The sequence below is a fragment of the Zea mays genome, chromosome 6 (assembly GCF_902167145.1).
Source record: "Zea mays cultivar B73 chromosome 6, Zm-B73-REFERENCE-NAM-5.0, whole genome shotgun sequence".
NCBI classification, from domain to species: domain Eukaryota; kingdom Viridiplantae; phylum Streptophyta; class Magnoliopsida; order Poales; family Poaceae; genus Zea; species Zea mays.
In genome coordinates, this window is record NC_050101.1 from 121,687,629 (window position 1) to 121,715,569 (window position 27,941).

Consider the following 27,941-nt stretch of genomic DNA (forward strand, 5'->3'; position numbering starts at 1 on the left):
GTTTTTTTTGTGGTACGTCTGGTTTACCTGGTCTACCTGGTCTTGAATGATTAGGGCTTTATCTAACTAGAGAGAGCCCAGGGCTCTAAATACATAAACTATATATATATATATATGGGAAATGTCTGCATCCGTTCCTAGATGAATCTTAACAGTTTCATGTGGGTTCTTAAGATAACTATGATAAGAATTCCAACCTAAATTAATATAATCGCGAACCTGCCATGCCGAACCGTTCGAACCACAAGGTCAAACCATCCGGTCGTTCAGGTGCCAAATTTAGTATTCCTTATATCTAAAAAATACAGTTCTTTCTATCAAAAAAGTTCGTCCATATTCATTCAAATTATAACGAATATAGACATACATGAAAACTACATTCATATATTACTTAATAAACATATTATTAGTCTAAAATAAATTATATTTTAGGACGGATGGAGTACATAACAAATTCATAATCCTTAAATCACATGTTTTCGGTGCGCTTATCAGTCAAGACTCAAAACGACACAAATAGGTAGAAGTGTGTCAAAGTGTCACTTGTTGGAACACTGACAAGCGGGAGTGTTCGACCGGCACCCCAAAAAAACGCTGCCGTTTTCATCCCGTGTACAGTGTGGTGGTCACGGGTCCGTGTGCGCGAGCATTATGGCGCTAGGCTGTGTACTTTGCTCTCCGGCGCCCACACTATCCTCTGACCGGTTGCGGGCCTCTTGTCGTCCCCCGACGGCAGCGGCTGCCGCCTGCCGCAGCACCACTTTATTGCCCCCGAGGCGACACCTGTCCCGTCGCGCACCTCGCCGCCGGGATCGTCTCCCTCAAAACCGCACCAACCCCCCCACCCCACCAACGCTCGAGCTCCACATCCCCCGGTGTTCCCCCTCCGCTCTCCTTCTTAACCCGTCCCACTGAACTGGATTTCCTCTCGCTATTGTGGTATACTGTAGCACGCCAGACGCAACTAGTCACGGTCACGGTCAAGCTCATTGCGAGCGGAGCGCCCTCCTGTCGCTTCTGCCGCCGCCGCCACCGCCGCCGCTCGGCTATAAAGTCGCCAGCTCTGTTCACCGCCGCTTTTCCTCTGCATCCGTCTGTGGTGCGGAATTGAATTCCGGTGGGATTTGGGAGCCGAGAGGAGAAGGCGGTAGGCGGGGATGGAGACACCGGGAGGGAGCGGGGCCCCGTCGCTGGCGCGGCAGGGCTCGGTGTACTCGCTAACGTTCGACGAGTTCCAGACCGCGCTCGGCGGCGCCAGCAAGGACTTCGGCTCCATGAACATGGACGAGCTGCTGCGCAACATCTGGACGGCCGAGGAGTCCAACGCCATGACCGCGGCCGCCCCGACCACGGCGGCCGCATCCATGGACGCGCATGGGCAGCATCAGCAGCAGGCCGGGGCGCCCATCCAGCGCCAGGGCTCCTTCACGCTGCCGCGCACGCTCAGCCAGAAGACGGTCGACGAGGTCTGGCGCGAGATCGTGGGCCTCACCGACGGGGAGGACGCGCAGGCGGTTGCGGCTCCCGCTCCCACGCCCGCGCACGCGCCGCTGCCGGCGCAGGCACAGCGGCAGCAGACGCTGGGGTCCATGACTCTGGAGGATTTCCTGGTACGCGCCGGCGTGGTTCGTGAGGACATGGGGCAGCAGACCCTCGTGCTGCAGCCGCACGCGCAGGGGCTTTTCTCCCAGGGGAATGCGGTCGCGCTCGCGCCGCAGACCATGCAGCTGGGGAACGGGGTGGTGACCGGGGTCGTCGGGCAGGGGCTCGGAGGAGGGATGACGGTGGCGGTGCCGACGACGCCGGTCGTGTTCAACGGGATGGGGAAGGTGGAGGCGGGGGATCTTTCGTCGCTGTCGCCGGTGCCGTATCCCTTCGACACTGCACTGAGGGTGAGGAAGGGACCGACCGTCGAGAAGGTGGTGGAGAGGAGGCAGAGGCGCATGATCAAGAACAGGGAGTCGGCAGCCAGGTCGCGCGCGAGGAAGCAGGTGGAGCCTTACTTCTTTCAGTGCACTGCTATGCGTGCTGTCCGTTAATCATACTGCACCTTTAGTTTAATTATAGTAAAAACTTGTCTGAAATGGAACTCTATGGTGACTATATTTGGTATGCCTCTCGATTATGTTGTACTTTATTCACTTGATGTGATCTGCCACTTCCAGTTTAGCTCTGTGTTATTAAGTAGCCTATACAGATAGCAAGTTGCCATTGTATAATGCTCTTATGTCTTATCTTCATCTAAAGAGATGAAGAATCTGATGATGAACCATGGTTCAGCTTGATCCTCTCAGATTCAGAAAGACTGAGACACTGGATAAGTTTGTTAATTTGGGAGATGGTGGTTGCACATTACAGTCTCACAGACTTCATCATTTCAACCACCTCACTGAGACACTGAGAGGATAGGGGTAGCACCCTGGGCTTACAGAGGTTCACAATTCCAATCATAAACACATGTGTTGTGTTCTTTCTAGTCAATTTTAGCTAAATACAAGAGACATGATTGATGTATTTTACATCTGTAAGTTATTCCATGGTGCACATGTACTGCTGTATAAGCTATAATCTTTGACCCCTAGTTTTCCATTGGAACTCAAATTTATTTTATTGCTGTACTTGCTAGTAGAAAATTGCTATGATGCTTCAATTTACTGGTAAGAGTCTAAAATCATAACCCAGTGTACAGACACTTGACCGCATGCGTTCTAACATCGTAGGCATACATAATTGAGCTGGAAGCTGAGGTGGCAAAACTCAAGGACCTGAATGACGAGTTGCAGAAAAAGCAGGTATGATTGCTATATTTTGTTAAAAGAACTACTGTTTCCACTAAAAGGGAGATTTTTTTCTTTCATGGTTGTATGCACATTATTTGTTTACCATATCAATGAATGTATTCAATCTGTGTTCCTTTGATAATCTCTTTATATTAGACTTTCATGAAGTCTTTCTCCACATTGGTACCTTTTTCTAGAGATTTGAGCTCCTAGAGACTTTTTATAATGAGGCTTGCCGCTGGCATGCCAGATAAGTTGCCACAATTAGTAGCAACATCCAAATGCTTGGTCCTTGGCCTCTGGATGAATTGGTTAAGTAATCTAAGTAGCACTCTTCAGGTCCTGAGTTCAAATCGTCCGACGCCAAAGCACAAGATCCGGTATCTGTCGCGGTCGTTCTCACATGAGCTACGGTGCCACTATGTATGCTATCTATATTGAATTATCAGACCTCAGTTGTCACATGTAATACCTGGGCATCTGATGTTATTGATAAATTGCTAGTGTTGCATATTTGTATTGTTCATTGTGTAGCACTGTAGCGCCATCACCCCACGTCCCCACCTCATTGATTTGGCACAAATGAAGGCAAGTTCTGGTTAGCTTAACTCTTAGGCTCCATTTGGATCCTTGGAATTGAAATCAATTCCAATAATCATAATTTAGGCACATACCAAGTTAACATGGTCACATGCGTAACATACTTGTATGCTGTTGTTGACCACATTAGGGTAGATACTTGTGTGTTGCACTGTTTGTTGCATGTCAGCGAGCTGAAGAGCCTAGTATAGAGCATGTGGATCAATGGAATCTAGTTCTATCTGTCAACTCATGAATTTAAGACAGTCTATATCTAAACTTTGAAAAGTTCTAGAATGTCAAATTTCAAGCCAAATAGTCCAGTCCGTAAGGTATATTCCAATTCCTCTAAAACGAAAGGATCCAAACAGGCCGTTAAGAGTTTATATATTTCAGACTTAAGTTCCATTTCATCCACGATAGTTTGTTTCTTCTTAACTCCTGAAACAAATGGAGAGGCGTTAACTTGGTATGCTTAATTGTGCAGGTTGAAATGCTGAAGAAGCAAAAGGATGAGGTAAGGACCTTCCATTTGAGGAAACTACTGCTGTTAAGATTTTTCATTTCTGTAGAAGTTTTACCAAGTTCTCTTTAGACTCTGCCTCATCACTATTGCATGTTTTCTTGATGTTGGGGAAGCAGGCGGGGGCTGATGATAATGATATGCTTCTGTTAAGCAACAACTTTTCTATATTGGTTTAATCCTTTCCATGGAACTTTCACAGATCCAGCCTCGCAGCATTTCAGTGGGGCTCTTTCTAGTTCCTACTTTCCCATGATAGAAACCTGCTGATGTTTGGTTGGACATGAGTTTGATTTTTTTTTCTTCTTTCTGAAATACGACTAGAATCTACTCCAGCATGTACCTATCACTAAAACAATGCATGATGACCTTATTTTATTTCCATGTCCATATGATTTTGGTACATGACTTTGAAAGTTTCTCCTTTTACACTCAAAAACTTTCTGAACCATAGGCTTGTTCGTAAAACATGGTGTCAACAAGTTCATTCATCCATGAGCCATCATGTTCGTTGTTTATAAGAAAAAAAAAGATTGATTTGATACCCAAAAAGATAAATAAATTCGTTGCAGGGAAATAGGGATGACTTGATTTTTTATCTTCCATGTGGTTTTGTTCTGCATGATTTGTTCACTTGGGACAATATATATATATACATATATTTTTTTTGCTCACAGAAATTTCTCTGTAAATGGTTTTTGCAGGTCCTGGAGCGAATCAACAACCAACATGGACCGAAGGCAAAGAAACTTTGTCTTCACCGCACCCTGACTGGCCCATGGTAGCCTGCTGAAGCTTGCACAGACCTCACCGAAGTCGAGATCGTCGGCTTAGATGTGCTCGTGTGTATACCAGATGATCTCAAGTTGTTCTGTGACGTGGGTTGTTGTCTGTGCCTGACAGTTCACCGTTTAGGTTCAGCTGCGCAATCCTCATATAAACAATGAGGCGTACTATCTAATCTGTTCATTTAACTCCCTCCTATTGCCATGGTGAGATCATGCATGTAACTTAGGCCTTGTTCGTTTGTGTCAGATTGTACCCGGAATCGTTCCAGTTTATCAAAGTCTATATAAATTAGAGAATCAATCCGGTTAGGAATCGTTTCGGCCCATCAATCCGGTACAAACGAACAAGGCCTTAATGTTGTTGAGATAATTTGACAATGAGATTATAGCTGATAGCTCAGATGGTCTGTATGCTTCTGCTTGTAACAAGTCCTGTTTTCCTGGGCTACCTTACTCATGACTGCTTCTGGACGGAAGATGTCGATTCTTATCATATTCACTTTCATCCATCCAACCAAACATAAAAATTCCATCCAACTAATAAATATGCAACATGGATATCCTTGTCTCAATATCCGTAGATCGGCATATCCCATCCAACTTCGCCGTATCCCTATCATAATTCTGGTATTCGAGAATGTATGCTCCTACCATCATATAATAAATGCACTTCTAACTTTCAAAATTTATCCTAAAATTTATTCAGAATGTAGCCTGTTTTCCACAAGGATTCAGTAGTTCACCACCCATGCATGCCGTCCAAACTAGAGGAGGCAAGGGTGATGCGGAGACCTCTGAAGTTTTAAAATTAGTTGGCAGTTGCGTTTAGAACATGTTTAGATTATGAATTATGTGATTAGACAACTAGTCTAATGCCCACCTTTCTAAAAATTTCACAAATCTCAATACTATATGCAGCAGCCTACAACTGAAAATACAATAGTCAAAGCTAATGTATCCTTGTGTTGGTGTCCTACAGTGTCGTACGTTTTCACCCTTGATTGATTTGGGTCAACAAGCTTCAGCCCCGTGGGCACGTACGTCCTCGCAGTGCCGGACATGCGGCACGATCTCGCCGGAATCGTCATGCCGCCGCTTGCAGTCGTACGGCGGCGCGATGCGGAAACAGGGCTCCAGGGACATGTCCCGGCTGCACCAGCTGTGCCGTTGGCCCGTTTGAGCAGGACCCACGGCCTCCGCCCGGCGAGTCCCTGGGCCACGTAGCCGATCGAACGTCGACTTGCCGGTGGTGACCAACATGTCCGTCAGGCTCAGCAGGTAGATCTCCGCCCAGGCCTTGTACTCGTGCGACTTGACGCCGTAGTGCTGGTACTCCTCGTGGGCTCGTGGCTCGGCTGCAGGCTCACGACCACCAACCACCTCGCCGTTCGCTGTCGCGTTCTCCCGGTACATGCCCTTCATCTGCTCCTAGTACCAGGCCTTGAGAGAGGAGATCACGACGGCGCTTGACTTGGCAGCAGGCGGCGCTGCCGTCGCTGTCGCTGCCACACGGCTGGTTCTTCCGTTTCCACCAGTTCCGGGAGCAGCTAGCCCCTCCTCCTAGGTAACGTAACGTAGTTATTCAACCATTCCAACTCCATGTCCTTGGGATCAGGGTATACCAATTGTAGGAGTAAACCCGTTGACTAGTCCGTTCCATTTGCAGCGTCCAGGCGTTAAGAGTCAAAGACTCCAAGGTCCAGCCGTGAGCCGTCTAGGGGAGATAGCCACCGGCTCACCGCCGTTTGTTTATAATGCACGCACGGACTATCTAAATCTTTTTGAACCATTATTTATGCTATTGTGCTATTGGTGTCTGTTGTCAGTGGTGATGAAGCGGGCCCTGGATAAGCACGGCCCGTTAGCACAACACGGCTCGACTAAGAACATATTGTGTTGGACCTTTCTCGGGCCCACATGTCACCATAGTCCAGCCCGACAATTGATAGTCCCGTGCATCAGCCTGACTAAACAGACCTGGCCCATGACAGACTCGGACCGTGTTGGTCCGACATAGCCCATTGACCACCTATATAAACACCAAATACATACTCGTACCAAAATTAGGACAGAGTCTGTCACTAACGATTGACATTCTATAGCTATAAAGGCCTATATTGATACTGTCTAGGACCATGTGTACTGCCAAAGGGAGTTTTAGAGCAACTCCAAAAGGATGTTAAAAAATTTATCCCAAAAACTGATTATTAGAAGTAGGATAAAAAGTTTTAAGAGTGAATCATGAAGTGTACTCCAACAGTTCCCCTAAATGTAATAAATGGCACAGTGTCAGGAGGTTGTGGATGATTCGATACGTTGAGAAATGTATTAGGGAGAGATGGAACATACCAGACTTTGGATGTGGGACACGATTTTTTTGGGAGAAGAATGAGGGAGTTGTTGAAGTAAGAAAAATCACTATTCTTTACTAATATATGTTTTGTGGTTAGTTTGCACGTTCTTTTGGAGTTGCTCTTATCGTACCATATCGTAAGTGTGGGGGACAGATATCCCCGAGTCCACTAGAAGGCGAAAGACCCTTGCATGGGGCCACAGACCGGTTACCCCCGCAAGGTCGTCTCGTCGTGGGTCGGGCAAAGACTACAAGTGGGATGGGCCGACCCCAAGGAGGCAATGGACTCATGCCCAGATTGTCGGTCGGATCGTGCATAATCTCAAGAAACCGTCTGTTTTCCCCGCGCCTGGCGCCCTCGAATGTCGGAGTAGTTCGGGGTAGAGTCGGCGGGTTTTTCTGGAGTTTGGTTGAGTTAGTTCGCTATTAGCTAGGAGATATGCTGAAAGAACGTGATCATCATGTACGTAGGGAGTATCCCACGGTCGTGTATATAAAGCCTAGGGGAACCCCATCATTATCATCTCATTAGCCTTTATCCATTCAGGAGACGCCACTTGTAACACACCACACATACAGATCCATCCCAGGAAGTAGGGTATTACGCCTCTCAAAGCGGCCCGAACCACCAAAAAATCGCCTGTCTCTCTCTCTCGTGCTCCTAGCACGAACCATCAAGCTACAATCAACAACACCGTCCTACCCAAAAGCACCGCAAGGGTATCCCTGGGTGCGCGGTCGAACTCTAAACACCGACAGCTGGCGTGCCAGGTTGGGGTACGCTTGCGCTTGCCATCGGCACGGCGAGGCAAGCCCCTGCCCCTCTTACCCCTACTCATGGTCGTGGGAGAGTGGAGCAGTGAAGAAGAAGAGAAAGAAGAAAGCAAACGATCAAGAGCAAGTGAAGTAAACAGCTAGAGCAAGCGGGCTATTTTAAGGGGCCGAAGGGTGGCCGTCCACTTCCTACCCCGCTCGCCGAACAGTCGCAAGAATTCAATAAGCAATTTAAGCAGCCTAAAAATGAGTCAGGCAACTGGCGCCGTTTCACGTAACACGACACTGTTTGAACCCAAGTCAACTGCTCAGACAAATGTGAAAGTCGCCTAGAGGGGGGTGAATAGGGCAAAACTGAAATTTACAAATATAAACACAACTACAAGTCGGGTTAGCGTTAGAAATATAATAGAGTCCGCGAGAGAGGGTGCAAAACAAATCGCAAGCGAATAGTGAAGTGAGACACGCGGATTTGTTTTACCGAGGTTCGGTTCTTTCAAACCTACTCCCCGTTGAGGAGGCCACAAAGGCCGGGTCTTTTTCAACCCCTTCCCTCTCTCAAACGGTCCCTCGGACCGAGTGAGCTTTCTCTTCTCAATCACTTGGAACACAAAGTTCCTACAAGGACCACCACAAGATTGGTGTCGCTTGCCTCAATTACAAGTGAGTTTGATCGCAAGAAGGAATCAAGAAAGAAGAAAGCAATCCAAGTGCAAGAGCTCGAAAGAACACAAGCAAATCTCTCTCACTAGTCACTAAAGCTTTGTGTGGAATTTTGGGAGAGGATTTGATCTCTTGAGTGTGTCTAGAATTGAATGCCTAGCTCTTGTAAGTGGTTGGAAGTGTGAAAACTTGGATGCAATGAATGGTGGGTGGTTGGGGGTATTTATAGCCCCAACCACCAAACTAGCCGTTTGGTGAGGCTGTCTGTCGAATGGCGCACCGGACAGTCCGGTGCACACCGGACATGTCCGGTGCGACAGCCACGTCACCAGACCGTTAGGGTTCCAACCGTTGGAGCTCTGACTTCTGGGCCCGCCTGGATGTCCGGTGGCGCATCGGACATGTACTGTAGAGTGTCCGGTGCGCCTGTTCGCGCGTGCCTGACTTATGCGCGCACTGGCGCGCATTAATTGCTGTTGCAGGTGACCGTTGGCGCCAAGTAGTCGTTGCCCCGCTGTTACACCGGACAGTCCGGTGAATTATAGTGGAGCAGCCGAAGCGAATTCCTGAGGTTGGCGAGTTCCTGAGGCCGCTCTTCCTTGGAGCACCGGACAGTCCGGTGAATTATAGCGGAGTCGCCTCTGGAATTTCCCGAAGGTGACGAGTTTGAGTTGGAGTCCTCTGGTGCACCGGACAGTCCGGTGCGCCAGACCAGAGGTGCCTTCGGTTGCTCCTTTGCTCTTTTGTTGAACCCAATACTTGGTCTTTTTATTGGCTAAGTGTGAACCTTTGGCACCTGTATAACTTGTACACTAGAGCAAACTAGTTAGTCCAATTATTTGTGTTGGGCAATTCAACCACCAAAATTATTTAGGAACTAGGTGTAAGCCTAATTCCCTTTCAATCTCCCCCTTTTTGGTGATTGATGCCAACACAAACCAAAGCAAATATAGAAGTGCATAATTGAACTAGTTTGCATAAGGTTGCTTGGAGTTGAGCCAATATAAATACTTACAAGATAGGCGTGGATTGTTTCTTCATTTTTAACATTTTGGACCACGCTTGCACCACATGTTTTGTTTTTGCAAATTCTTTTGTAAATCCTTTTCAAAGTTCTTTTGCAAATAGTCAAAGGTAAATGAATAAGATTTTGTGAAGCATTTTCAAGATTTGAAATTTTCACCCCCTGTTTCAAATGCGTTTCCTTTGACTAAAACAGAAACTCCCCCTAAATGAGATCCTCCTCTTAGTGTTCAAGAGGGTTTTGATATATCCATTTTGAAATACTACTTTCTCTCCCTTTTGAACACAATAAGATACTAATTTGAAATTTACCAATTTGAAAATCTCTATTTTAAAATTAGGTGGTGGTGCGGTCCTTTTGCTTTGGGCTCATATTTTCTCCCGCTTTGGCATAAATCGCCAAAAACGGAATCATTAGAGCCCTTAGAAGTACTTTCTCCTCCTTTGGTCATAAAATAAATGAGTGAAGATTATACCAAAGTTGGAGAGATGCTCGGAGTGACGACGAAGGATGAGTTGTGGAGTGGAGTGGAGTGGAAGCCTTTGTCTTCGCCGAAGACTCCAATTCCCTTTCAATATACCTATGACTTGGTTTGAAATAGACTTGAAAACACATTAGTCATAGCATATATAAAAGAGACATGATCAAAGGTATACTTATGAGCTATGTGTGCAAGTTTAGCAAAAGAAGTTCCTAGAATCAAGAATATTGAGCTCGTGCCTAAGTTTGGTAAAAGTTTGTTCATCTAGTGGCTTGGTAAAGATATCAGCTAATTGATCTTTGGTATTAATGTATGCAATCTCGATATCCCCCTTTTGTTGGTGGTCCCTAAGAAAATGATACCGAATGGCTATGTGCTTAGTGCGGCTATGCTCAACGGGATTATCCGCCATGCGGATTGCACTCTCATTATCACATAGAAGAGGAACTTTGGTTAATTTGTAACCATAGTCCCGCAGGGTTTGCCTCATCCAAAGCAATTGCGCGCAACAATGGCCTGCGGCAATATACTCGGCTTCGGTGGTAGAAAGAGCGACCGAATTTTGCTTCTTTGAAGCCCAAGACACCAAGGATCTTCCCAAGAACTGGCAAGTCCTCGATGTGCTCTTTCTATTAATCTTACACCCCGCCCAATCGGCATCCGAATAACCAATCAAATCAAAAGTGGGTCCCCGAGGGTACCAAAGCCCAAACTTAGGAGTATAAGCCAAATATCTCAAGATTCTTTTTACGGCCGTAAGGTGGGATTCCTTAGGGTCGGATTGGAATCTTGCACACATGCAAACGGAAAGCATAATGTCCGGTTGAGATGCACATAAATAAAGCAATGAACCAATCATCGACCGATATACCTTTTGATCGACGGATTTACCTCCCGTGTCGAGGTCGAGATGCCCATTAGTTCCCATGGGTGTCTTGATGGGCTTGGCATCCTTCATTCCAAACTTGGTTAGAATGTCTTGAGTGTACTTCGTTTGGCTAATGAAGGTGCCCTCTTGGAGTTGCTTGACTTGGAATCCTAGAAAATACTTCAACTCCCCCATCATAGACATCTTGAATTTTTGTGTCATGATCCTACTAAATTCTTCACATGTAGATTCGTTAGTAGACCCAAATATAATATCATCAACATAAATTTGGCATACAAACAAATCATTGTCAAGAGTTTTAGTGAATAAAGTAGGATCGGCCTTGCCGACTTTGAAGCCATTTGTAATAAGGAAATCTCTAAGGCATTCATACCATGCTCTTGGGGCTTGCTTGAGCCCATAAAGCGCCTTAGAGAGCCTATAGACATGATTAGGATACTCACCATCTTCAAAGCCGGGAGGTTGCTCAACATAGACTTCTTCTTGATTGGTCCATTGAGGAAGGCACTCTTCACGTCCATTTGGTAAAGCTTGAAGCCATGGTAAGTAGCATAGGCTAATAATATGCGAATTGGCTCAAGCCTAGCTACGGGTGCATAGGTTTCACCAAAATCCAAACCTTCGACTTGTGAATACCCCTTGGCCACGAGTCGAGCTTTGTTCCTTGTCACCACACCATGCTCGTCTTGTTTGTTGCGGAAGACCCACTTGGTTCCTACAACATTTTGGTTAGGACGTGGAACTAAATGCCATACCCCGTTTCTCGTGAAATTGTTGAGCTCCTCTTGCATCGCCATCACCCAATCCGAATCTTGGAGCGCTTCCTCTACCTTGTGTGGCTCAATAGAGGAAACAAAAGAGTAATGCTCACAAAAATGTGCAACACGAGACCGAGTAGTTACCCCCTTATGAATATCGCCGAGGATGGTGTCGACGAGGTGACCTCGTTGGATTGCTTGATGGACTCTTGGGTGTGGCGGCCTTGGTTGTTCATCCTCCTTGTCTTGATCATTTGCATCTCCCCCTTGATCATTGTCGTCATCTTGAGATGGCTCATCTTTTTTATCTTCTCCTTCATCAACTTGAGCCTCGTCCTCATTTTGGGTTGGTGGAGATGCTTGCGTGGAGGAGGATGGTTGATCTTGTGCATGTGGAGGCTCTTCGGCTTCCTTAGGACACACATCCCCAATGGACATGTTCCTTAGCGCGATGCACGGAGCCTGTTCTTCACCTATCTCATCAAGATCAACTTGCTCTACTTGAGAGCCATTAGTTTCATCAAACACAACGTCACAAGAAACTTCAACAAGTCCTGAGGACTTGTTAAAGACTCTATATGCCCTTGTGTTTGAGTCATATCCTAGTAAAAAGGCTTCTACAGTCTTAGGAGCAAATTTAGATTTTCTACCTCTTTTAATAAGAATAAAGCATTTGCTACCAAAGACTCTAAAATATGAAATGTTGGGCTTTTTACCGGTGAGGAGTTCGTATGATGTCTTCTTGAGGATTCGGTGTAGATATAACCAGTTGATGGCGTAGCAAGCGGTGTTAACCGCCTCGGCCCAAAACCGATCCGGTGTCTTGTACTCATCAAGCATGGTTCTTGCCATGTCCAATAGAGTTCGATTCTTCCTCTTGAGAGCACCTAGAGGGGGGGTGAATAGGTGATCCTGTGAAACTTAAACTTATAGCCACAAAAACTTGTTAAGTGTTAGCACAATAATCGCCAAGTGGCTAGAGAGAAGGTCTTGCACAATACGATAATCACAAAGAATTCAACACAGAGAAGACACAGTGATTTATCCCGTGGTTCGGCCAAGTACAAAACTTGCCTACTCCACGTTGTGGCGTCCCAACGGACGAGAGTTGCACTCAACTCCTCTCAAGTGATCCAATGATCAACTTGAATACCACAGTGTTATGCTTTTCCTTTCAATATCCCGTTTGCGAGGAATCTCCACAACTTGGAGTCTCTCGCCCTTACACTTGAGATTCACAAAGAAATACGGAGTAAGGGAGGGAAGCAACACACAAATCCACACCAAAATGCGCACACACACGGCCAAGAATCGAGCTCAAAAGACTATCTCAAAGTTCTCACTAGAACGGAGCTCGAATCACTGAGAATGACAAACGAATGCGCAAAGACTGAGTGTGGATGATCAAGGATGCTCTAAGGTTGCTTGGTGTTCTCCTCCATGCGCCTAGGGGTCCCTTTTATAGCCCCAAGGCAGCTAGGAGCCGTTGAGAGCAAATCTGGAAGGCCAATCTTGCCTTCTGTCGTCGGGTGCACCGGACAGTCCGGTGCACACCGGACACTGTCCGGTGCCCGATTTCTTTCCTTAACTGGCGCTGCCGACCGTTGGCCGCCAGAGAGCCGTTGGCGCACCGGACATGTCCGGTGCACACCGGACAGTCCGGTGCCCCCTTCCGACCGTTGGCCCGGCCACATGTCGCGCGCAGATTCCGCGGCCGACCGTTGGCCCGGCCGACCGTTGGCTCACCGGACAGTCCGGTGCATACCAGACAGTCCGGTGAATTATAGTCGTACGCCGTCGGCGAATTCCCGAGAGCGGCCACTTCGCTTGAGGCAGCCTGGCGCACCGGACACTGTCCGGTGCACCACCGGACAGTCCGGTGCTCCAGACCGAACAGCCTTTTGGCTGTACACAGCCAACTTATTCTCTGACTCGATTTCTCCTGTTTCAAGCACTTAGACACAATACATTAGTCTTCAAAACAATGTACTAAGGCTTAGAAACATACCTTTACTCTTGATTTGCACTTTGTCAATCCATGGGTATAGATTCACATTTAAGTACCTGTGTTGGCACTCAATCACCAAAATACTTAGAAATGGCCCAAGGGCACATTTCCCTTTCAATCTCCCCCTTTTTGGTGATTTATGCCAACACAACATAAAGCAACTAGAACAAGTGCAATATCACTTCAAATAAAACTCAAATTTATTTTGATTCAATTTTGGCATATATGGATCATCCTTTGCCATCACTTGGTTTGTTTTTGCAAATCAAACTCAAATCTCTATCTCTAAGTCAAACACACATGTTGAAGCATAAAGAGAGTCATTCCAAAAGAGATTGATCAAAGATTTCAAAAACTCCCCCTATTTCCCATAATCAACACTTCTCCCCACAAAAGGCCAACTTTTGACAAAAGAGACAATGCAAGAGTTTTGACAAACCAAAAGCTCTATTCTACTATTTTCAAAATTTCTCAAGTGGTAGCTGATCCATCTATTGCTTTGGCCTTTATTTTCTCCCCCTTTGGCATCAAGCACCAAAACAGGATCAATTTTGGCCCTATAACCCCATTGCCTCACCAAAATCTTCAATTAAGAGCAAATGGCAATAAGAGTTCATGAGATGAACTTGGAATAAGTTACCCTCTCATCGGAGTGCAGTGGAAGTCTTTCATGGTCCAAGTCCACCTTTTCCCTTTTAATTCTCCTTTGAGACTAAAACAAGCAAACTCAAGCATATGGTTAGTCTCAAAGGGTCAAGTTGTAACACATCTCCCCCTAAATCTGTGCATCACTTTGCAACGGACTTGTGAGGTCCAGGGAGTGTTTTTACAACTTGAGCACCACAATAAGCAACAAAATGCAGAATGAACATGATCAAAGGCATAAACACATGTATGCTACAATTCAATCCAAGTTCCGCGAATCTAAGACATTTAGCTCACTACGCAACCTGCAAAAGGTCTTCTCGTCTAGAGGCTTGGTGAAGATATCGGCTAGCTGGTTCTCGGTGTTAACATGAAACACTTCGATATCTCCCTTTTGCTGGTGGTCTCTCAAAAAGTGATGCCGGATGTCTATGTGCTTTGTGCGGCTGTGTTCAACAGGATTTTCCGCCATGCGGATAGCACTCTCATTATCACATAGGAGTGGGACTTTGCTCAGATTGTAGCCAAAGTCCCGGAGGGTTTGCCTCATCCAAAGTAGTTGCGCGCAACACTGTCCTGCGGCAACGTACTCGGCCTCAGCGGTGGATAGGGCAACAGAGGTTTGTTTCTTAGAGTTCCATGACACCAGGGACCTTCCTAAGAATTGGCACGTCCCTGATGTACTCTTCCTATCGACCTTACATCCAGCATAGTCGGAATCTGAGTATCCAACCAAGTCAAAGGTAGACCCTTTTGGATACCAGAGCCCGAAGCAAGGCGTAGCAACCAAATATCTTAGAATTCGCTTCACCGCCACTAAGTGACACTCCTTAGGATCGGATTGAAATCTAGCACACATGCATACGCTAAGCATAATATCCGGTCTACTAGCACATAAATAAAGTAAAGACCCTATCATTGACCGGTATGCTTTTTGATCAACGGACTTACCTCCTTTGTTGAGGTTGGTGTGTCCGTTGGTTCCCATCGGCGTCTTTGCGGGCTTGGCGTCCTTCATCCCAAACCGCTTTAGCAGATCTTGTGTGTACTTCGTTTGGGAGATGAAGGTGCCGTCCTTGAGTTGCTTCACTTGGAACCCAAGGAAGTAGTTCAACTCGCCCATCATTGACATCTCAAATTTCTGCGTCATCACCCTGCTAAACTCTTCACAAGACTTTTGATTAGTAGAACCAAATATTATGTCATCGACATAAATTTGGCACACAAACAGATCACCATCACATGTCTTAGTAAAGAGAGTTGGATCGGCTTTCCCAACCTTGAAAGCATTAACTATTAGAAAGTCTCTAAGGCATTCATACCATGCTCTTGGGGCTTGCTTAAGTCCATAGAGCGCCTTAGAGAGCTTACACACGTGGTCGGGGTACCGTTCATCCTTGAAGCCAGGGGGTTGCTCCACGTACACCTCCTCCTTGATCGGCCCGTTGAGGAAAGCGCTCTTCACATCCATTTGGTACAACCTGAAAGAATGGTGAGCGGCATATGCTAGCAAGATGCGAATTGACTCTAGCCTAGCCACAGGAGCAAATGTCTCCTCAAAGTCCAAACCTGCAACTTGGGCATAACCTTTTGCCACAAGTCGAGCCTTGTTCCTCGTCACCACCCCGTGCTCGTCTTGTTTGTTGCGGAACACCCACTTGGTTCCCACAACATTTTGCTTAGGACGAGGCACCAGCGTCCAAACTTCATTTCTCTTGAAGTTGTTGAGCTCCTCTTGCATGGCCAACACCCAATCCGGATCTAGCAAGGCCTCCTCTACCCTGAAAGGCTCAATAGAAGAGACAAAGGAGTAATGCTCACAAAAATTAACTAATCGAGATCGAGTAGTTACTCCCTTGCTTATGTCACCCAAAATTTGGTCGACGGGATGATCCCTTTGAATCATCGCTCGAACTTGGGTTGGAGGTGCCGGTTGTGCTTCTTCCTCCATCACATGATCATCTTGTGCTCCCCCTTGATCACACGCCTCCTGTTGATGAACCTGTTCATCGTCTTGAGATGGGGGATGCACCGTTGTTGAGGAAGAAGGTTGATCTCGTTCATCTTGTTCCTGTGGCCGCACTTCTCCAATCGCCATGGTTCGTATAGCGGCCGTCGGAACATCTTCTTCATCTACATCATCACAATCAACAACTTGCTCTCTTGGAGAGCCATTAGTCTCATCAAATACAACGTCGCTAGAGACTTCAACCAAACCCGATGATTTGTTGAAGACTCTATACGCCTTTGTATTTGAGTCATAACCTAACAAAAACCCTTCTACAGCTTTGGGAGCAAACTTAGAATTTCTACCCTTCTTCACTAGAATGTAGCATTTGCTCCCAAATACACGAAAGTAAGATACATTGGGTTTGTTACCGGTTAGAAGCTCATACGAAGTCTTCTTGAGGAGGCGATGAAGGTAGACCCTGTTGATGGCGTGGCAAGCCGTGTTTACGGCTTCCGACCAGAAACACTCGGGGGTCTTGAATTCTCCAAGCATCGTCCTCGCCATATCGATTAGCGTCCTGTTCTTCCTCTCTACCACACCATTTTGCTGTGGTGTGTAGGGAGCAGAGAACTCGTGCTTGATCCCTTCCTCCTCAAGGAACTCCTCCACTTGAAGGTTCTTGAACTCGGACCCGTTGTCGCTCCTTATCTTCTTCACCTTGAGCTCAAACTCATTTTGAGCTCTCCTGAGGAAGCGCTTGAGGGTCCCTTGGGTTTCAGACTTATCCTGCAAAAAGAACACCCAAGTGAAGCGGGAAAAATCATCAACAATAACTAAACCATACTTACTTCCTCCTATGCTCAGATAGGCGACGGGTCCGAAGAGGTCCATATGTAGCAGCTCCAGGGGTCTTGATGTTGTCATCACATTTTTGGTGTGATGAGAGCCTCCCACCTGTTTCCCTGCTTGACAAGCTGCACAAGGTCTATCTTTTTCGAAATGAACATTGGTTAGACCTATCACGTGTTCTCCCTTTAGAAGCTTGTGGAGGTTCTTCATCCCCACATGTGCTAAGCGGCGATGCCACAGCTAGCCCATGCAAGTCTTAGCCATTAAGCATGCATCTAGACCGGCCTCTTCTTTTGCAAAATCAACTAAATAAAGTTTGCCGTCTAATACACCCTTAAAAGCTAGTGAACCATCACTTCTTCTAAAGACAGACACATCTACATTTGTAAATAGACAGTTATATCCCATATTGCATAATTGACTAACCGATAGCAAATTATATCCAAGAGACTCTACCAAAAACACATTAGAGATAGAGTGCTCATTAGAAATTGCAATTTTACCTAACCCTTTTACCTTGCCTTGATTCCCATCACCGAATATAATTGAATCATGGGAATCCTTGTTCTTGACGTAGGAGGTGAACATCTTCTTCTCCCCCGTCATATGGTTTGTGCATCCGCTGTCGATAATCCAGCTTGAACCCCCGGATGCATAAACCTGCAAGGCAAATTTAGGCTTGGGACTTAGGTACCCAACTCTTGTTGGGTCCTACAAGGTTAGTCACAATTTCCTTAGGGACCCAAATGCAAGTTTTATCACCCTTGGATTTTGCCCCTAACTTTCTAGCAATTACCTTTCTATCCTTTCTACAAATTGCAAAGGAAGCATTCAAAGCATGATATATTGTAGAAGGCTCATTAATTTTCCTAGGAATATTAACAACATCTCTTCTAGGCATATTATGAACAACATTCCTTCTACCAACATTTCTATCATGCACATATGAAGAACCAGAAGCAAACATAGCATGAGAAAAATCATCGTAAGCATTATAACTCCTATAAGCATTTCTAGTTTGTCTCCTCTCATGATACAAAAAGGCATGGTTCCTTTTAGCACTAGTAGCCATAGGGGCCTTCTCTTTCTCCTTAGCGGGAATGGGAGCCTTATGGCTTGTTAAGTTCTTGGCTTCCCTCTTGAAGCCAAGTCCATCCTTAATTGAGGGGTGTCTACCGATCGTGTAGGCATCCCTTGCAAATTTTAGTTTATCAAATTCATTCTTGCTAGTCTTAAGTTGGGCATTAAGACTAGCCAATTCCTCAGTTAATTTGGAAATTGAAACTAAATGATCACTACAAGCATCAACATCGAAATCTTTACACCTAGTGCAAATCTCAACATGTTCTATACAAGAATTAGATTTACTAGCTACTTCTAGTTTAGCATTTAAGTCATCATTAACACTCTTTAAAGTGGCAATGGTTTCATGACAAGAAGATAATTCACTAGAGAGCATTTCATTCCTCTTAATTTCTAGAGCAAGAGATTTCTGAGCTTCTACAAATTTATCATGTTCTTCATACAACAAATCCTCTTGCTTTTCTAAAAGTATATTCCTATCATTCAAGGCATCAATCAATTCATTAATTTTGTCTACCTTGGTTCTATCTAATCCCTTGAATAAGCATGAGTAATCTATCTCATCATCGTCACTAGACTCATCCTCACTTGAAGAAGCATAAGTACTAGTATTATGAGTGCTTACTTTCTTCTCCCTTGCCATGAGGCAAGTGTGACGCTCGTTGGGGAAGAGGGATGACTTGTTGAAGGCGGTGGTGGCGAGTCCTTCATTGTCGGAGTCGGACGAAGAGCAGTCCGAATCCCACTCCTTGCCAAGATGAGCCTCGCCCTTTGCCTTCTTATAATGCTTCTTCTTCTCCCTTTTGTTCCCCTTTTCCTGGTCACTTTCATTATTGGGACAGTTAGCAATGAAATGACCAAGCTTACCGCATTTGAAGCATGAGCGCTTCCGCTTGGCTTTGGTCTTGCTTGGTTGTCCCTTGCGACCTTTAAGCACCGTCTTGAATCTTTTGATGATGAGAGCCATCTCTTCATCATTGAGTCCAGCCGCCTCAAACTGTGCCACCCTGCTAGGTAGTGCCTCCTTGATGCGCCTTGTCTTCTTCTTCCTCCCGTCTTTTCTTTTGTGGCCCGAGCCTGAGTCGGTGGGCTTGTCATTATTTGGCTCGTTGACGAAGGACTCCTTCTCCTTGTCGTTGATCACCATCCCCTTGCCTTTAGGATCCATCTCTTCGGGCGGTTAGTCCCTTTCTTGAAGAGAACGACTCTGATACCAATTGAGAGCACCTAGAGGGGGGGTGAATAGGTGATCCTGTGAAACTTAAACTTATAGCCACAAAAACTTGTTAAGTGTTAGCACAATAATCGCCAAGTGGCTAGAGAGAAGGTCTTGCACAATACGATAATCACAAAGAATTCAACACAGAGAAGACACAGTGATTTATCCCGTGGTTCGGCCAAGTACAAAACTTGCCTACTCCACGTTGTGGCGTCCCAACGGACGAGAGTTGCACTCAACTCCTCTCAAGTGATCCAATGATCAACTTGAATACCACAGTGTTATGCTTTTCCTTTCAATATCCCGTTTGCGAGGAATCTCCACAACTTGGAGTCTCTCGCCCTTACACTTGAGATTCACAAAGAAATACGGAGTAAGGGAGGGAAGCAACACACAAATCCACAGCAAAATGCGCACACACACGGCCAAGAATCGAGCTCAAAAGACTATCTCAAAGTTCTCACTAGAACGGAGCTCGAATCACTGAGAATGACAAACGAATGCGCAAAGACTGAGTGTGGATGATCAAGGATGCTCTAAGGTTGCTTGGTGTTCTCCTCCATGCGCCTAGGGGTCCCTTTTATAGCCCCAAGGCAGCTAGGAGCCGTTGAGAGCAAATCTGGAAGGCCAATCTTGCCTTCTGTCGTCGGGTGCACCGGACAGTCCGGTGCACACCGGACACTGTCCGGTGCCCGATTTCTTTCCTTAACTGGCGCTGCCGACCGTTGGCCGCCAGAGAGCCGTTGGCGCACCGGACATGTCCGGTGCCCCCTTCCGACCGTTGGCCCGGCCACGTGTCGCGCGCAGATTCCGCGGCCGACCGTTGGCTCACCGGACAGTCCGGTGCATACCGGACAGTCCGGTGAATTATAGCCGTACGCCGTCGGCGAATTCCTGAGAGCGGCCACTTCGCTTGAGGCAGCCTGGCGCACTGGACACTGTCCGGTGCACCACCGGACAGTCCGGTGCTCCAGACCGAACAGCCTTTTGGCTGTACACAGCCAACTTATTCTCTGACTCGATTTCTCCTGTTTCAAGCACTTAGACACAATACATTAGTCTTCAAAACAATGTACTAAGGCTTAGAAACATACCTTTACTCTTGATTTGCACTTTGTCAATCCATGGGTATAGATTCACATTTAAGTACCTGTGTTGGCACTCAATCACCAAAATACTTAGAAATGGCCCAAGGGCACATTTCCCTTTCACCTCTCCACTACACCATTTTGTTGTGAGGTGTAGGGAGAAGAGAACTCATGCTTGATGCCCTCCTCCTCAAGGAAGCCTTCTATTTGTGAGTTCTTGAACTCCGTCCCGTTGTCGCTTCTAATTTTCTTGATCCTTAAGCCAAACTCGTTTTGAGCCCGTCTCAAGAATCCCTTTAAGGTCTCTTGGGTATGAGATTTTTCCTGCAAAAAGAATACCCAAGTGAAGCGAGAATAATCATCCACAATAACTAGACAGTACTTACTCCCGCCGATGCTTATGTAAGCGATCGGGCCGAATAAATCCATGTGTAGGAGCTCCAGTGGCCTGTCACTTGTCATGATGTTCTTGTGTGGATGATGAGTGCCAACTTGCTTTCCTGCTTGGCATGCGCTACAAACCCTGTCTTTCTCAAAATGAACATTGGTTAATCCTAGAATGTGCTCTCCCTTTAGAAGCTTATGAAGATTCTTCATCCCAACGTGGGCTAGTCGGCGATGCCAGAGCCAACCCATGTTAGTCTTAGCAATTAAGCATGTGTCGAGTTCAGCTCTATCAAAATCTACCAAGTATAGCTGACCCTCTAACACACCCTTAAATGCTATTGAATCATCACTTCTTCTAAAGACAGTGACACCTACATCAGTAAAGAGACAGTTGTAGCCCATTTGACATAATTGAGATACAGAAAGCAAATTGTAATCTAGTGAATCAACAAGAAAAACATTGGAAATGGAATGGTCAGGAGATATAGCTATTTTTCCTAAACCTTTGACCAAACCTTGGTTTCCATCCCCGAATGTGATAGCTCTTTGGGGATCTTGGTTTTTCTCGTAGGAGGAGAACATTTTCTTCTCCCCGGTCATGTGGTTTGTGCACCCGCTGTCGAAATGATCCAACTTGAGCCCCCCGGATGCATAAACCTACAAAACAAGTTTAGTTGTTGACTTTAGGTACCCAAATGGTTTTGGGTCCTTTGGCATTAGAAACAAGAACTTTGGGTACTCAAACACAAGTCTTGGAGCCCTTGTGTTTGCCCCCAACAAACTTGGCAACTACCTTGCCGGATTTGTTAGTCAAAACATAAGATGCATCAAAAGTCTTAAATGAAATACTATGATCATTTGATGCACTAGGTGTTTTCTTTGTAGGCAACTTAGCACGGGTTGGTTGCCTAGAGCTAGATGTCTCACCCTTATACATAAAAGCATGGTTAGGGCCAGAGTGAGACTTCCTAGAATGAGTTCTCCTAATTTTGCTCTCGGGATAACCGGCAGGGTATAAAATGTAACCCTCGTTATCCTGAGGCATGGGAGCCTTGCCCTTAACAAAGTTAGACAAATTTTTAGGAGGGGCACTAAGTTTGACATTGTTTCCCTTTTGGAAGCCAATGCCATCCTTGATGCCAGAGCGTCTCCCATTATAGAGCATACTCCTAGCAAATTTAAATTTTTCATTCTCTAAGTTATGCTCGACAATTTTAGCATCTAATAATGCTATATGATCATTTTGTTGTTTAATTAAAGTCATGTGATCATGAATAGCATTGATATCAACATCTCTACATCTAGTACAAATAGAAGTGTGCTCAACGGTAGATGTGGAGGGTTTGCAAGATTTTAATTCTACAACCTTAGCATGCAACATATCATTCTTAGTTCTAAGGTCGGAAATAGTAGTATTGCAAACATCAAAATCTTTAGCCTTAGCAATTAACTTTTCATTTTCAATCCTAAGGCTATCAAGAGAAATATTCAATTCATCAATCCTAGCAAGCAAATCAACATTATCATCTCTAGGATTGGAAATTGAATCAATACAAACATGGGAATCAACCTTAGCAATTAATTTAGCATTTTCATTTCTAAGGTTGTCAATGGTCTCATGGCAAGTGCTTAGCTCACTAGACAATTTTTCACATTTTTCAACTTGTAGAGCATAAGCATTTTTAACCTTAACATGCTTTTTATTTTCCTTAATAAGGAAGTCCTCTTGAGAGTCCAAGAGATCATCCTTTTCATGAATAGTACTAATCAATTCATTTAATTTTTCCTTTTGTTCCATGTTAAGATTGGCAAAAAGGGTACACAAGTTATCCTCCTCATCACTAGCATTTTCATCACTAGAAGACTCATATCTAGTGGAGGATTTAGATTTAACCTTCTTCTTTTTGCCGTCCTTTGCCATGAGGCACTTGTGGCTGACGTTGGGGAAGAGGAGTCCCTTGGTGACGGCGATGTTGGCGGCGTCCTCGTCGGAGGAGGACTCGGTGGAGCTCTCGTCGGAGTCCCACTCGAGGCACACGTGGGCATCGCCTCCCCTCTTCTTGTGGTACCTCTTCTTTTCTCTCCTCTTGCCCTTCTTGTCGTTATCCCTGTCACTGTCACTTGATAAAGGAAATTTAGCAATAAAGTGACCGGGCTTACCACACTTGTAGCAAACCTTCTTGGAACGGGATTCTTCCGATGAAGTGCTCCCGTGACTCGTAGTGGGCTTGTCGCCGGTCTCCATCTCCCTCTTGGTGTGATCTCCCGACATCACTTCGAGCGGTTAGGCTCTAATGAAGCACCGGGCTCTGATACCAATTGAAAGTCACCTAGAGGGGGGGTGAATAGGGCAAAACTGAAATTTACAAATATAAACACAACTACAAGCCGGGTTAGCGTTAGAAATATAATAGAGTCCGCGAGAGAGGGTGCAAAACAAATCGCAAGCGAATAGTGAAGTGAGACACGCAGATTTGTTTTACCGAGGTTCGGTTCTTTCAAACCTACTCCCCGTTGAGGAGGCCACAAAGGCCGGGTCTTTTTCAACCCCTTCCCTCTCTCAAACGATCCCTCGGACCGAGTGAGCTTTCTCTTCTCAATCACTTGGAACACAAAGTTCCTACAAGGACCACCACAAGATTGGTGTCTCTTGCCTCAATTACAAGTGAGTTTGATCGCAAGAAGGAATCAAGAAAGAAGAAAGCAATCCAAGCGCAAGAGCTCGAAAGAACACAAGCAAATCTCTCTCACTAGTCACTAAAGCTTTGTGTGGAATTTTGGGAGAGGATTTGATCTCTTGAGTGTGTCTAGAATTGAATGCCTAGCTCTTGTAAGTGGTTGGAAGTGTGAAAACTTGGATGCAATGAATGGTGGGTGGTTGGGGGTATTTATAGCCCCAACCACCAAACTAGCCGTTTGGTGAGGCTGTCTGTCGAATGGCGCACCGGACAGTCCGGTGCGCACCGGACAGTCCGGTGCACACCGGACATGTCCGGTGTGACAGCCACGTCACCAGACCGTTAGGGTTCTGACCGTTGGAGCTCTGACTTCTGGGCCCGCCTGGATGTCCGGTGGCGTACCGGACATGTACTGTAGAGTGTCCGGTGCGCCTGTTCGCGCGTGCCTGACTTCTGCGCGCACTGGCGCGCATTAATTGCTGTTGCAGGTGACCGTTGGCGCCAAGTAGTCGTTGCCCTGCTGTTACACCGGACAGTCCGGTGTACACCGGACATGTCCGGTGAATTATAGCGGAGCAGCCGAAGCAAATTCCCGAGGTTGGCGAGTTCCTGAGGCCGCTCTTCCTTGGAGCACCGGACACTGTCCGGTGTACACCGGACAGTCCGGTGAATTATAGCGGAGTCGCCTCTGGAATTTCCCGAAGGTGACGAGTTTGAGTTGGAGTCCTCTGGTGCACCGGACAGTCCGATGCGCCAGACCAGAGGTGCCTTCGGTTGCTCCTTTGCTCTTTTGTTGAACCCAATACTTGGTCTTTTTATTGGCTAAGTGTGAACCTTTGGCACCTGTATAACTTGTACACTAGAGCAAACTAGTTAGTCCAATTAATTTGTGTTGGGCAATTCAACCACCAAAATTATTTAGGAACTAGGTGTAAGCCTAATTCCCTTTCAAAATGATTACACCTCTCCATCATATCAAGTTACTACTTCAGGACAACACGATAAACACTCTACGCACCAAGACACCCATTGGGTGTGTCGCCCAGAATTTTCAAGATTTTCTGAAGGAGAGATATCCATAAAATATACGCAATAAATGTACCACGACAAAAGGAGGAGATCGGCTGAAACAGGAGGAAGCACAATAGTGGTTACTAAAGCGTAAGTCCAATCAACAGAAGCATTGAAGCACAGAACAGGGTGATGTCCAGCCGAAAGCCATCTGTCTCAACTAGCTAGATGTCCAACCTGTCACCGATCAAATTTATTTCAGACCTAATAAGGCATGGACAGATGGCATCGCTTGGTTATTCAGAAAATGTTGATTTCAAAAGCATAAAATGAAAACCTTTGAATAGATTATTTCTAAAATCCACTCAAAGCTTTGTGGCTACACCCATTGGGTGCACCTTCGGTGCACCCAATAGATCTACAGTACCTTGAAGCCAAAATGCTGATTTCAAAAGCATAAAATGAAGACCTTTGAATGGATTACTTCTTAAATCCACTCAAAGCTCGGGGGCTACACCCAATGGAGCAGAACAGAAATCAGGCCATGCAACAAACCCATAGGCCGAACCAAGAATCTTTGGGCCGATTATTTCAAAATCAACTCAAAGATTGGGGGCTTGTGGGGGACAGATATCCCCCGGGTCCACTAGAAGGCGAAAGACCCTTGCATGGGGCCACAGACCAGTTACCCCGCAAGGCCGTCTCGTTGTGGGCCGGGCAAAGACTACAAGTGGGATGGGTCGGCCCAATAAGGCAATGGACTCATGCCCGGATTGTCCGTTGTATCATGCATAATCTCAAGAAACTTTCAGTTTTCCCCGCGTCTGGTGCCCTCGAATGTCGAGGTAGTTTAGGGTAGAGTCGGCGGGTTTTCCTAGAGATCGGTTGAGTTAGTTCGCTATTAGCTAGGAGATATGCTGAAAGAACATGATCATCATGTACGTAGGGAGTATCCCACGGTTGTGTATATAAGGCCTAGGGGAAACCCCATCATTATCATCTCATTAGCCTTTCTCCATTCAATAGATGCCACTTGTAACACACCACACATACAGATCCATCCCAGGAAGTAAGGTATTACGCCTCTCAAAGTGGCCCAAACCTGCAGAAAATCATCTCTCTCTCTCTCGTGCTCCTAGCACGAACCATCGAGCTACAATCAACAACATCGTCCTACCCAAAAGCACCGCAAGGGTATCCCAGGGTGTGCGGTCAGACTCTAAACACCGACAATAAGACATTGCTTTTTAGGATAATATTTAAAAAACAAAGCCAGGTGTCAGATCATGATGTTAGTGTCGCTAAGAATTCATAAAACAACACTGGTTTGAGACAGTATTCAGGAAATAGCAGTATATCACTCATTTCAAGTAACTCAAAGAACAACACCAATTTCATCAAAAGAATTCAGAAAACAACACTCCATCTATTTTTTTATTCTTTTGTTTCTCGCCTCACATACAAATGGACCAAATTACCCCTGTTAATTTGATAGTCTCACTTTTTTATCTCTTCTGTCTGTAACAACGTTAATGCATACAAATATATAAGCTTTATTTTTATATTGTTAAGCATAGTGTTAACCATACAAATAAACACATAGTTGATTTAACCATGGAACTTGAAAACTATATTTTGGGATGGAGAGAGTAGTTTTTTTTCAAAAACTTACATTTTTTGAATAAGACGGATGATTGAAGTTTTTGAAAACCTTATTCTTGTAAAACCTTTTGGTAAACCAAATATGTCTAATTTTTAATAACTCGATGACCGAAGATACACGATTTTAAAGTTCAATAGTTAAATCTAGACTTCGAGCTTATTTTTCCTCACATGTGCATAATTTTACCTTATTCTTGTATAATCATGGAAACTGAAAAGTTATTAGAAAGAAGTATAAAGACTGAGAGAGAGAGAGAGCTACAGGGAAACCCGCCGGCGAGCCACCGAAACGGTGGCCCGGGTGGCGACGAGGAGGGCGGCGGCATCATCCGAAGGAGCGCGCATGGATGATGTGATGGCAGAGAGCTGGCTGTAGACAGTCAGCGGCGGTGGATGGTCATGCACGGGGGACCCAACTGGCATGTCGAGCGGGACATGGGGAAAACCAGGTGCCAACACCTGAGAGCGAAATAGGGTCGCGTCGGGCAGGGAGAGTGCGCTGGAGGGGAAGCCTGGGTAGAGGGCTGCGACCGCCGAGTTAGGGGTCGCAGGGAGGTGGATGAGGTTGGTGCCGACGCGACCCTGGTAGGCAGAGGTTTAGGGGGTGGGTAGGGGAGGGGAGGCCGGCTTGGCCGAATCCGGTTGGGGCGCGATCAGAGCGGCCGGAGGAGAGGGCGGCGTGGCAGCTGCGATAAGGATAGGGGCAGGAGCACGCGCGGAGCCGGGCGCGGCGAGGGACGTCCGGTAGGTGAAGCGTCCCAATCCTTTGGGACTCAAATGTGATACAATTACTAGTCCTAGGAGGCTAGTAACCACATTCCTTACTTCAAATAGTACAGAGTTTTGAATAAAGGTTATTACAATACCGGGGTACAAGCTCGAGAGAGAGCCAGAATATAAAACGCAGTAGAAGACACACTAGCCCAAGCCACAGGCAGAACCTGGTGCAGACACAGTCACACAGCCCTCTCAATCAAGCATAGCAGAAAAGAAGTCTTCGGCTGCTGAAAAACATAAATAAATCTGGGTGAATACACTAGGTATTCCGCAAGCCCATCCCGCTCCCGTAAAGAGAAAGAGGCCTATATCATACATGCTTTATATGGTGGAGTTAAAGTCGCTCTTCTTTTCTCAGAGAAAGGCAGTTTATGTAGGGTTTTTTCCCAAGGAAATAAAAATAACACAATACTCAACCACCACTGAGCTTCCCGCTCCCGTGGCCTTGTTTTAATTTTCAAATACGCACTTACACACGCATTTCCTTGATCCCGAAGGTTGTAAAAATCTCTAATTGTCATACCACACCAGACTCGTCCATACCAGTGGACACGGACTATTCGAATATGTTTCAACTCTGCGCAGAGGGGTACACTTTACCCACTAGTCTGGTTTCTGCGATCTCACCGTCGCGAGACCCGAATGCCGAATCTCTTTCTTTCCTCGCACGTTCTAACCTTAACGGTTATACCGGAAGGAGTCAGGCCACCGCCATGTCCAAACCGGACAAAACATTCCCCCTCCTTATCCTCCCGGTGCTCCCCAGCCTTCATAACCTTGGGGTTGGACCGTACGAGTTCGGATTGAGTGACTGCCCACACAGTCTCGAGTGGTTGTACTATTTATGAGTACAGGTAGTGAAAGATGACAAACCGGTCCTTACATGAGGGGGCAATCCTTCTGCTCACGCCTAAACCAGCTGAGCCAACACCTTAGGTCCTCCCCTAAACCAGGGAGTCCCTGATCATCCC

General features: G+C 46.0%; 1 protein-coding gene and 1 pseudogene across 2 annotated transcripts; one reads left to right on the forward strand and one right to left on the reverse strand.

Moving 5' to 3' along the window:
- Positions 1-469: 469 nt before the first annotated feature.
- Positions 470-4,877, forward strand: LOC100283578 (uncharacterized). Of its 2 annotated transcripts, NM_001371950.1 has the most exons (4): positions 802-1,991; positions 2,721-2,792; positions 3,847-3,876; positions 4,587-4,877. In NM_001371950.1, exons 1-4 carry the CDS (start codon positions 1,158-1,160, stop codon positions 4,665-4,667), a joined length of 1,017 nt encoding a protein of 338 aa, NP_001358879.1. In that variant the 5' UTR covers positions 802-1,157; the 3' UTR covers positions 4,668-4,877. The 2 variants fall into 2 exon arrangements, with proteins under 2 accessions (XP_020394575.1, NP_001358879.1); XM_020538986.3 differs by lacking the exons at positions 3,847-3,876; positions 4,587-4,877 and adding an exon at positions 3,120-3,840 and having other exon boundaries at positions 470-1,991.
- Positions 4,878-5,613: 736 nt separating this feature from the next.
- On the reverse strand, positions 5,614-26,616 carry LOC103631349 (galactoside 2-alpha-L-fucosyltransferase-like; annotated as a pseudogene).
- Positions 26,617-27,941: the final 1,325 nt, after the last annotated feature.

What these genes read in the sequence shown, in the direction of transcription:
- LOC100283578 (NM_001371950.1), top strand. Translation starts at nt 1,158, where the DNA reads ATGGAGACACCGGGAGGGAGCGGGGCCCCGTCGCTGGCGCGGCAGGGC. An exon ending in ACGAGTTGCAGAAAAAGCAG is followed by an intron (nt 2,793 to 3,846) that starts GTATGATTGCTA and finishes TTAATTGTGCAG; the next exon opens with GTTGAAATGCTGAAGAAGCA. An exon ending in TGAAGAAGCAAAAGGATGAG is followed by an intron (nt 3,877 to 4,586) that starts GTAAGGACCTTC and finishes TGGTTTTTGCAG; the next exon opens with GTCCTGGAGCGAATCAACAA.